This window comes from Chelmon rostratus, chromosome 5 (assembly GCF_017976325.1).
Source record: "Chelmon rostratus isolate fCheRos1 chromosome 5, fCheRos1.pri, whole genome shotgun sequence".
NCBI classification, from domain to species: domain Eukaryota; kingdom Metazoa; phylum Chordata; class Actinopteri; order Chaetodontiformes; family Chaetodontidae; genus Chelmon; species Chelmon rostratus.
The window spans coordinates 26,247,723-26,259,339 of NC_055662.1; the positions used below are offsets into that span (position 1 = coordinate 26,247,723).

General features: G+C 39.6%; 1 protein-coding gene across 1 annotated transcript; it reads right to left on the minus strand.

Annotated features, from left to right (window-relative positions):
• Positions 1 to 159: 159 nt before the first annotated feature.
• slc25a37 (solute carrier family 25 member 37) lies at positions 160 to 9,115 on the minus strand. The gene is made up of 4 exons (XM_041937278.1): positions 8,833 to 9,115; positions 5,148 to 5,376; positions 4,738 to 4,794; positions 160 to 3,512 (listed from the first exon to the last, which is right to left on the minus strand). The coding sequence occupies exons 1-4, from the start codon at positions 9,025 to 9,027 to the stop codon at positions 2,983 to 2,985; spliced, it is 1,011 nt and encodes a 336-aa protein (XP_041793212.1). The 5' UTR covers positions 9,028 to 9,115; the 3' UTR covers positions 160 to 2,982.
• Positions 9,116 to 11,617: the final 2,502 nt, after the last annotated feature.

Here is an 11,617-nt window from a genome sequence, read left to right on the forward strand (position 1 = left end):
CTTGTATCCTAAAACTCCTGGTGGTTGTATTTCAATGCTAAGAGAATAAAAACAAACAAGCATCTTCCCCAACATCTAAAAGACTGACCCAGACAGGACACAGAGTCTCAAGGCAAATATTGATTTAGAGCAACAAAAATAAAACACAGCATTCCTCACTTGCATGTTTATTTCAGCTCCAGTGTTACATACTGTAGCAGCAGCATCACAATCATTTCATATTTGCATGGTCGAATTTCCAAGCTTTCCTGTTCTGGAGATGGCACTCAACAACAGAAATCATCCCAACTCCCATTTCATTCATTTGTGCGTAACTAGCATAAAAATATTTACATCGTGGAAATACCCACATGGAATATCAGCTCTCCTGTCTCCTTTAAAATGTAAGCATCTATTAGAAACACTACTTTGACACATTAAAAGTTCAGAGTACACAGTTCGGGAGTTATGATTCACTATTATGAATCGACACATCACAGTTATGATGGTGGAGGGCAAGCAGTGTTATAATGCAATAAATCAAACACTATCGCGACTGTCTTCATTTCGCTTTTGTCACGGTTCAGACACACTGGATCCGCTGAAAGATGTTGAGTCGACCGATCCTTGAATGGTGGATACGGCATTGCAAGACGCAGCACGCGGCTTTCTCCAGCTGGAGCTTTCAGTGGTGCATGTTTCGGTGATCTGGTGCGTTCAAGTCGGATTCAGTGTGTCTGTACCTTAAATCATATGATTCATTTACAATCAGAGGAGTGGAGTTTGGTCTGTGGATCCCACAGAAGACGCTAACACAATGTGGGCGACAGGCGAACCTCACTGATTAGATTTACATCAGAACAACACATCCGCGTGAATCTGTGCTAATTTATATTCAAGCTGACAAAACATTGTATCCATTCATGTTAAATCCATATTGCATTCAAAATAACTATCTTATATAGTTTGAACCAACTGATCAGTAAATAAAATATAGATTACAATGACATTTTCCAGAATATTCATAGTAATATACAATTTCCACTTTTAACTGCTTTTGCTCAAGTACTTTAGGACTCAATGGATGTTTTTGTAAAAGTAAATGAACGACTTTTCTGACACCAGAGTTCCAAAGACGTACAGACAAGAAGCCTGTAGATCTAAATGAGACATACTGAAGAATTCAAGTGATTAGGCAAATTAACTAATGAAAGCTATGGGGCAAAAAAATCACAATTCATTTCACAGCAGGCAAGCTAAGAGCATCATAATTACAGGTTAAAAGTAATGCATAGAATATAACGTATGTCTTTGGTATACTAACAATTATTTTACTGTATAAGCAGAATGAATCTGTTGCTAAAGGGTCTGTGAGACCACTTGAATCCAACGAACTCTCTGAACTGTACCAAAGGGGAAAAAAACTCCATAATTAAAAACAAATAAATCTGGCTTCTTGCTGGATTACATCAATATCTGCAGGAATGTCTTGACTACTGAATGGAAAATAGTCAAGAGGCTGGAAGGAGCAGTGAGCACACAGGAAACGTGTAAGTACAACAGGACGAGTGAAAATAAAAGAAATAACATTGCCTGCTTAGCAGCTGCTTTTATCAGGCTTTTTCTGGTCTCGTGGAAACAAAGAGCGACCGAGATCACTGGTCAGTTTCAAAACAGAACTATGTTACCTTTTGCATCAAAGAAAGTCTGCACCTGAAGTCTCAGCCAAACTCACACTCTGAAATATCTCATAGACACAATCTACAACCTTTAGGTTCAAGATCAGTTTGACACACATAAAAAAAAACAGGCCACTCAAACGTTAAACTTCACACCAGAACAAACACACATGAAGGTTGCGATATGGCCATCATCTCAAGTAACAGCCTTCTGATCCATCTTTGGACCTGCATAATGACGTTTCTCACAAATACCTTCAAAATAAATATTCATGTTTCATGTACACGTTCATGTACACATAAACAAGCTGCCTTCTTTCTGCAACAGGTGGGATTATTTAAATTAGACTATAATTGTGCATGATTCAGGAACAAAGTAGTGCTGCGCTTTAACAAGGTAAATAACTGGACCATTACAGCCTGCACACCTCGATACTGAGGGGGAAAGAGGGTCTCTCAGGGCAGGAAAAACACAGTATTTTGCACTTAAAGCAAAAAAACTGCAACAAAAAAAAAAAAAATTGCTGCAACTTGACCATTTGGTGCAGAGATTATTGAAAAAAGTTTTGACATAAAGAGCCACTATAAGATTTTATCTTATCACAAAATAGTACTTTGCTAGAACGTGGAACAAAATAAAATGTGGATTTACTCTGTCAAAAACCAGAGGGCCAAAGAGAAGAAAATGTGAAGCAGCATTTAATATTTAGGAGGCACTTGGAAAGCACAATTGTTGCGTTCGCCGTGGAGTGAAAATAAGGAATGTGCTGTGATGGTTTTTTATAAATACACAACGAAATAAAAAACAAACAGCATTGTGTTTCTTCCGTATCCATAAAATACAAGCCTCGGAAAGCTAACAAAATAAATAAAAAGTTCCAATATTAATAACTATAAACATCATTCAAGACAACTTATTTATACTCTCACCACTTGTAGAAAGGAGAGTTTGGAGAGTTGTGGTTGAAGTGTGTGTGGAGGAGGTGGAGGAGGAGGAGGAGGAGGAGGAGGAGGAGGAGGAGGAGGAGGAGGAGGAGGAAGATGACCATTCAACTCTTCTACGTGAATCTGTCCTTTGAAGAATCTCCGAGTCATCTCTGTTGCATATTCCGGTTGTGCAACATCATCTTAACTTGTAAAAACACAGACTTAGGTAAATGAACAATAAGGAGTGCCATGCTCTGCCGCTCCTCCACCTGCACGACTGCCTTGTGAGACAATAACCGAAGTTATTTCCTCACACAGCGCACGGCGAGCAGCTTCAGGTTGCAGCCTTCATTCATCGATTCCAGTCTAGGCGTGGTTCGCTCGAGCACACTTTCCATTACATCTGTCCAGGACCTGCCTCTGATTCCTGCTGCTGCTTTGTCAGGAAGTACTTGAAGAACTCGTACACTGACCAGGCAATGGCAGTGGAGGGCATCTGGTATATAACCCGAGCTTGGACCCCTTTGAAGAAGGCCGCCAGCCCACCGAGCCGGTACACTGTCCTGAAGGCGTTAGCCATTCCTGTTAAGTGGCCGCTGATGTTCATGGAGTTGAGTGCTACATTCTCTTGCGTGTTGAGCAGAGTTTTACAAACGTCAAGTGGAGTGGTTATCGCTGCGGAAACAGCTCCCGCTGCTGCTCCCGACACTATGTGGGTGCCGGGGTGGTAATGTCTGTGGGGGTTTAACTGTTCCTGCATCAGCTCGTAGGTGATGAAGTGAACGGCCTGGAAAGGGATGTTCATGGTCAGCTGTGTGCTGTAGCTGCGGTAGAAGGCTCCTATACCCTCAGTGCGCGTTACTGTTTGAACACAGTCCCAAAGTCCTCGATATGGCGAGTTGTACATTTGCATCCTCTGCTTTATCACTGAGCCACGGAGGGAAACAAGGAACCACGTTAGCATGTTTAATCACATACGTTTTATCTGCGTTCTTAACAAAAATCTCAAATAAAATGGCAAAGATAGGATTTTAAAAGGCCGAAAACCAAGTGCTGTATTAGAAAATGACAAGTATCTTTACATTTTAATTAGTTTCTATTGTGTTAACTAGTGAACCAGACAGGTATTAATAATGATCATTAGACTTGATGACAGAACAAAACTTAAGGCTTTTTGAACGACACCATGGTTTATCTGATTGAAAGGCTACAACCAAATCAATCATTTCATCAATTATACTGTGCTGAACAGTACAGTTCAAGAACCGTGTTGATATCTAGAGCTGCAACGAGTAATCAAAGAGTAGTCGACAACTAATCGCCGACTATTTAGCTAATTGATTAAACTGTTTGAGTCATTTTAAAGTAAAAAAGGTCAAAATCCTCTGATTCCATCTTATTAAATGTAAATATTTTCTAATTTCTTTACTCCTCTGCGACAGTAAACTGGTTATCTTTGGGCTGTAGTCAAAACATCTGAGGATGTCATCTTAGGCTTTGGGAAACACTGATAGAAGGATTGATTTCACCATTTTCTGACATTTTATAGACCAAACAACTAATCGATTAATCACAAAAATAATCTGCAGATAAATGAACAATTAAAATATTCATTAGCTGCTGCCCTACTGGTATCTACTGTTTTACACTTCATGAAATAAACAACACAGCTTTAATACTAGTTTTACAATGTCTTATACAAAGTAAGCTTGATTTAAAAAGCACAAAATATATTTTACCATCATCACCTAGTGGGAAGTAAGGTGTAGATGCTAAGACAACACGGTGGTCCTGCACCACGGCTAATGCACCAATTCCAATAATAAATAAACAAACAGTAACATACAGAACCACAAGTAACCACTAAAGCAACAAGCTGCCTCAGCAGGCCAAAACTATTAACCAGACAAAAAAACGGTTCCTATTTATTGAACTGAGCGCTAACTGGCTCCAGCTGGGATTATTTTATATTTTTGTTAATGTCAATAAATCCGATAAAAAGACCAAAACCAACAACGCATTAGTCTGTGATCGACCTCCACTCTCTGTGTTTTTCATTTTTAGCTTAAACAATGGAGCATATCAGGAATTGAACAAAGAGCTAACACTTGGTAGCAGCATCAATTCATTTTTGGTTTTGTTCTTTTCTCACCTTCAGCTGGGTTCATGACGGCATCGTGGAGGACAGTGGCCACACTACCTGCCATACCTGTTAAAACATAAACACATTTTGATAAGTGTGTACAAGAATTCTAACATCTAATTAAGTTGTTACAGATCGGATTTTATATTTTAGTTGAGTCAGGGTGAATTATTATTATTTTTTTTTTTACTAAATGTTTACATGCTAAAAAACACTGGTTTGTATTGACTTATCCCAGAGAGCCTGTTTGGATTTTTAATGTTTGGAATATGGCTTTATCCTTCCCATTGTAAACAGGATATGGCATTAAAATGTCTTATCCCTACTACACTCCTCCAGGCCATGTTGCCTGGCCCAGTGTGAAAGCAGTCAGTGTGACAATCAAGTGATTTGTGTCGAGATGTGGGAACTTGTTTTACCATTGGCTAAGTGGCTGTTGCCTCCACTCTGAATGACGTCACTTAGTGAGCGTTTGACCCGTTCATAGCAGGCGAAGTAGAGCGCATGGGCGGGTCCCGCACCAATCATGGTGATGTTGAGGCCTCTCAGCGGTCTGAAGATCCCCTCTGTCCGGATGATCCTTTTCAGAGCCTCATACACACCCCTGTACTGTGCATTTGGGTCTGGCTGCAAGCTCTGCATCCTTGTCTGAAAAAACAAAGATATATATTTAAACTCTGACTCTGAGTGGTTTTAAAGTGGACACCTGGTGTTGGCCAAATCACGATTTCTTGACACACTGTTCCCTGTAAGGCTGTCACATTGTCCTGACAGTAAGTGTACTTGGCAGCAGTGATGTGCGTCTCTCCCAAGGCTGCAGTGGGAGGCTGTGGCAGCTCTTTGTTTTACTCCACCATGCCAAGTTATCTGGACACCACAAAGCATGTTTTTATTTGTGAAGCGATCTGGGGCTGTCTATCTTCCTCAGCATGTTCCCATGTGTTTCCTTCCTCTGGCTCAACAATAAAATATCAATTACATTTCCGTTTGATACAGATTTGGGAATTTGGGGCACACAGAACTTGGTAGCACAGTTTACATTTTAAGGTTGTGTCTAAATTGATGCACTATAAATCACACTCAAATGTAGATTATTTTAATATTAAGGCCAATTGATGGATAAAACGTATCTACTAGAATGTCAGTTTGCTCTAGACATAATCTGAAGGGTGAAATGCATAATACAAAGCAACTCAGGACAGTTCAAGCCTTATCCTATGACTTTTAGTGATAACTTTCTGAAAGCATAATGATAAAAGACACCTCGAGCACTTAAGATCCAACATATGTATGTCTTCAGTATCCAAAAGCTAAAACTCAAAGAAAAAAAATATGGAAATGAATAGATGGTTAAGTTATAGTAAAGGTTAAACATGTCAAAGTTGGCTACAGAAAACCAACAACACTTGTAGGTCTAAGACAGGATGCAAAGGTTGGACACATTCACATCCAGCAGGCTTGTGGCACATTGCACTAAAAACTGAACACCAGAGACAATGACAAGTGCACACTTCAACCAAATATCATTATCAGACTTTATCAGAAATTCATTATTCATTATCATCTTAGATTAGATAATCACTAGGTTCTAAACTGAATCTGTTGGGTTAATTTATGATTTATTTGCAAATAAACATTTGCACATTTTTTACAGTACTCATTACAGCTAATAACAGCACTCAATCAAACATGTGCGCTGTCCGCATAAAGATGTTGTTAACATCACGGCCAAAATGAGGGTAACATTTAGGCATACAGCACTCCCAAATTCTACATTACATTGTTCCACATCTTTGTCATTTAAAAGCAGCAATTCAGCGTTTGGCAATCCTGACTCTGTGGCAGTTTACTAATCAACACTGCAGAAGAACAATTGCATACACACACCCTTTACTGCGTGAGGCTGATTCCAAATGTGCGCAACACCGATAAGGTCCCCCTCCTAGCCTTAACACAGGCAACTCCCCGAGTCTTAGATGTGTCTTGTTCTTTACTGGGAGGTTAAAGCGTACAGTACGTCGACAGGGTCAGCGGATTGATGTTAACACTGTATAATATAGCAAGTCTTATTTAAAAACATTCAGCTAAACTCATCTCAATCTAGATGTGAGTCAGCAATCCATTACTTCATCAAACACAGACTCCTAATTTAGATTCTGTTTTTCCCGTGCTGTACACTGCAGCTGTCAAAATTTAACAGGGCAAAATATGAACCACCGCTGCTTCTTTCATCAGTTTAGATCAATTTCAAAATTCTTTGTCAACTCCAGACACACACTGCTCAAACTGAATGGGAACCACATCTACAGCTGGAAGGTGCTTGTGAAACCTCGAGAGGAAATGGCAACAGTGTTTTGTGTAATAAATGGCCCATGGGTTAATTTGGAAAGACGTCAAGGCTATGACACTGAAGCAAAGAGGATATAATGACATTTTTTTTTTCTTGCAGTATGTTAATGAAGTTGTCTGTGCCACGTTAAGATTATCATTATGGTAGAGCAGCACGGTGAAACAACACCACATTGTTATAAAACAAAGGCTGAGCAGAAGGGGAGGATTGCAAGGGGCAAAGTTCACAATCAAACAAACTCTTAACAATTTGCTGTGCAGACACAAGCCAATTTTAACAAGCTCAAAACTGGCAAACAGTGTCACTTAGTTACTCAACATAGGTTTTAACTCCAGGATGGCACTCATGACTAAACAAATTTGTTTCTCAATAAGCTAAATGCAAGTCATACAAAATTCTGAAGTGAGGAGGGGGTTTCTCTGTTTGCAAACGCATGCGATCCCTGCAGCGTTTGTATTACCAGCGCTGGTTCAACAGTTTAAAATCTACATGTCTCTTCCTCTGTGGCAGCGACAGTAACTTGAGCCTTAATAATGAATGCATGAATGGTGTTAAACTAACAAACTAATGTCACAACAAGCTAAAAAATACACTTGGGCAGGGGTGTGTTTTTGCAGCTTGACGTAACTCTTTTCCAACAAGTTCAAGTCAACATTTCATTGACATGTCATGCTCAGTGACAATAAAGATCTTGTACATGTCAGTCATGTGAGTGCAACTGTAGTCAGATTAGTATACAGATATGTACTATACTATAGATTATCATATATTATATATGATATAAATATAATATAAAAAATAAATTGAGTTAGATTTTATATTTATTGATGGCTTATGTTTGTAGTATCTGGTAAGATGCTAATCACATTCTGTTGCACTGGTACTTACTGTGATGGATTACAATAGTTACATATAATTAATAACATAAACAATTGATCATATTAGTGAAAAGACAGAGATTATGTAAATACAATGCTGACTTAACCCTGTAATCCTGGACATTTGATGTAATGGTGTTCTATAGAAACTAATATCCCAACAAGTATCCACAAAACCATACTTTTGTGGCCACGGCTACTTTTGTGCAGCTGCACTACAGAGATTAGCAACATTTTTTACACTTTAACTTTATTAAAGTTGTCCCAACATGTCCAATTTTAAAAATCAAGGCAGTTTGACATATTTTATAGTTAAGCCAGGTACTTGACCTTCACCTGTACTACAGGACAAGAATGGATCACTTATTTCGAGTCACTGTATGGGAAAAAAAAACCCTGTGAGTGAGAAAAACCCTGGGATAGCATTGAAACGGTCTTACACACAGTAAAACAGCTCGCGATTACAAACTACGATAACTTTTAAACTTAACCTTGCTAAAAATGTGTCTTTGGTAAATTTAAGTTACACCGAGTGTTCAGTCAGCTTGCTATGTTAGCAAAGTTAATGTTTATGCCGAGAAAGCAGCGAAAAATAGTCACAACTTGCTGCTAGGTTTAGCTAACATATGGTACCGTTATTACGGTTTAATTTATGCTAGCATGCTTAACTAGTCTGTTCACTACTGGACGCAAGCCGCCGTGCTTAAATTAGCTAACACTGAGGCTAACTAAGGATGTGAAGCTTGACATTTTACAGCTAATGCTGGTTAGCAACCCACAGCGAGCTGTTTGTACTGTTAGCAGCGGTTTGTAGCTAGTTAGTGAATGAGCAGAAGTGGCAAAACAAGTGTGATTTGCTGCCTCTGTGTACGTTACCTTGACAGAGTCCACGGGGTACATCACCGTGTGCTCCAGTATGCCAGCCACGGCTCCTGCTGTCATGTGGGTCGTCACTGAGACATGAGGTGGCAAGCTCTCGTAGTCACCGTCACCGTCAAAAGGCTCATCGTCTTTGCTTTTGATCTGCGACATCTCCAGTGTTGCCACCGCACGGTCCGAGCTCAACTCCATGCGTGGTGAGCTCTCCCAGTTGGTGTTCTGTGCAAGACAACACTCACGGAGGTGTCGGCGGCATGGACAACCACAACACCATCGCTACTTAGTGGAGTTCCAGCGCCCGTGTGGCGTCAGCAGCTGGAGGCGTGGCTCAGGTGGATGTGGACCAATCATTTTTCAGGTCCTAAACAATCGGGCGGGCTCTTCCTCTAGGCGGCCAATGGAAAGTTTCCGTGGTAGAGTCCTCTGACACTTCACTGCCCTGCTATGCATCCCTGAAATGTGTGCGTCTCTCTGAGAGTTTTTGAATGGGTTTGACGAAAGTGCAGTCGCACGCCTCTGCTTGATAACAGATAAGAGGTCTGGTCTTCCTATCAGGAAGCATCTGTTCATTAATAATGCAGAGAAATCGTACTTCTTTTCATGAGGGCATATGTGCAATTTATGGCAGCGATTATGTCAGCCAGTGGTGGAAGAAATATTCAGGACCTTACGTTATTTAGGCAAAAGCGCAAAAATCTATTATGGTATGAATTTCTCAAATAAAAGTCCCTCAAAGTTTTATCCAAGTAAGCGTACAAAAAAAATTAACAGCATTTTTTAAAATTACTTATACGTTAAATCACGTTGATAACATATGGGATTATTTTTACGGATGCATTAACATGTCAACATCATATTTTTTACCCGATCATCTAATTTTTTGTGTAAAAACTTAAAGCTGTGAAATACATGTGAAGGAGCAAAAATAATAATTCCTTCTGAACTGTAATGCTGTAGAGTTTATTTCCACAATGCGAGATTATATAGTATTTTTTATTGTTTTTGCTTATGATCTTGACGTTTTGTGCAATATAGAACCATATTAAGTTTCAAATACATGGAAAATCATTACTGTACTGGTAAACTGTTCCAGGGACCAGCGCTTAGACTATAGACTGAATTAATTTAAGATACCAAAGGGATTCATCTGGCACTGCAATGCATGATCTTTCTTTCTAAATGACATTTACGAAGAAAAAGGACATGACGTGTGGACGTGTACATGAGATGAAGCGACCATACAGGTTCAGATTAATTACCTATTCAATTAAATTAGTCCAAGGAGCCTGTTAGAGACCAATCATCGTAATGAGGCTAAAAGAATGCTTGAACATTTTTTTTTCCTCATTGCATCTTTTATTCTTAATAATTCATCATTTGTTTTTTTGGCTGTGTCATCCTGTCTCCTGTTGCAGGCCAGAAGTTTAAATTTCACCTTGTTATCCAACTGGATGCCAGATTGTGTTTAGGATCTCACCTGATTCTACTAAACATACTGAAGATTCAGTGGTTCTCTGTCAATCCACTCCCCATTTCACACTAGAGAGATCTGAACATTTATGTATATCCATTAAAATATTTGATTTGTAAATTTTACTATGATACAAAAGTCAGAAACACCATATTAATTATCTGAGTTGGTCTTGATCAATTAGCTATTCTGTGTCACTCACCATTGGCTGAAACATAAGCTCTATGCACAAAGCGCACTGCAGCGCCAGTGCGGGTGTGTCTGCAAAGTAGTGTGACATATCAGTGACTCAGCATTATAGGAGCTTGCATATTTAAGAGCCAGTTGTTCAAACAATGTTGTTGTGGCTGGTTTTCACACCTGTGCCTGCAGCCAGAACAGCAGGACTGGCTACCTCCACCTTTAAATGGTGAAGAAGTATAGAGACCATCACTTTCTGATGCATAATTTGACAGATTTAAATTGTTAATTCTTAGGCTCAGTATGTGCAGTATGACCTTTAATTAGACCATGTAATCAGTCTAGAATTAACCAATCGCTTTGTATTATAAGAACTGTGAATATGTTTACAATAAAAATATCCTCCCATTCAAGCTCCAATCTGTAAGTGCCACAACATACTGATTTATAATGGACCAAAGTTCTTTTATTGTGGAAGCTGCAGTAATGAAGGTCACTAATGGCACCTGGCACAGACAACACAGGATGGTGTAGTGTGTCCCACATGCCGAGGGCATCAAGTATTAACACTTCTCTCACACAGAGAACTTGAAGTGCCGGATGACTGGGAACCGGAATGACCCCTTAATCGCTGTTTGCTGCATTTCTGTCATTCTCAATCTCATTTCTCACTTTGAGGAGCCAAGAGGAAGACATTGAGTCGTTCAAATTCAGCAGCAGCGTTCGTTTTTTTTTCCGCAGCTGATGACCTTCACATGTTCTGTTTAAATAATTGTCCCATTTCCATCACCAGCAACAAAAACAAGGGCAGGCTGTGGTTTAACAGCGATCATCTCAGAATGCCTCTGCACAGTTATAACACACCATCAAGCTGTCTGGAGAACCTGTTGTGGCGGCATTAGTGGCTCCATGCAGATTATCACAATTGATTGATGCTCTTATGCAGCGCTGAAACTCAAATCCACAAAAAGTGCCGTAAGCTGGGATATACTGTTGCCTCTTCAGTGACACGGAGGTTGGTGTTTATATTATACGGTACTTTTAAAACACCAATTTCACAGGCTATGCACGGACGTCTGATCTCCTCCTCATGAAATAAACAGCCAGACAAAGTATACCATAAAACCTTTA

Coding starts and splice junctions, on each gene's coding strand:
- slc25a37 (XM_041937278.1), bottom strand. CDS start 9,027: ATGGAGTTGAGCTCGGACCGTGCGGTGGCAACACTGGAGATGTCGCAG. Junction 5,377..8,832: donor ACCCCGTGGACTCTGTCAAG/GTAACGTACACA, acceptor TTGTTTTTTCAG/ACAAGGATGCAGAGCTTGCA. Junction 3,513..4,737: donor CGTCATGAACCCAGCTGAAG/GTGAGAAAAGAA, acceptor TCCGTGGCTCAG/TGATAAAGCAGAGGATGCAA.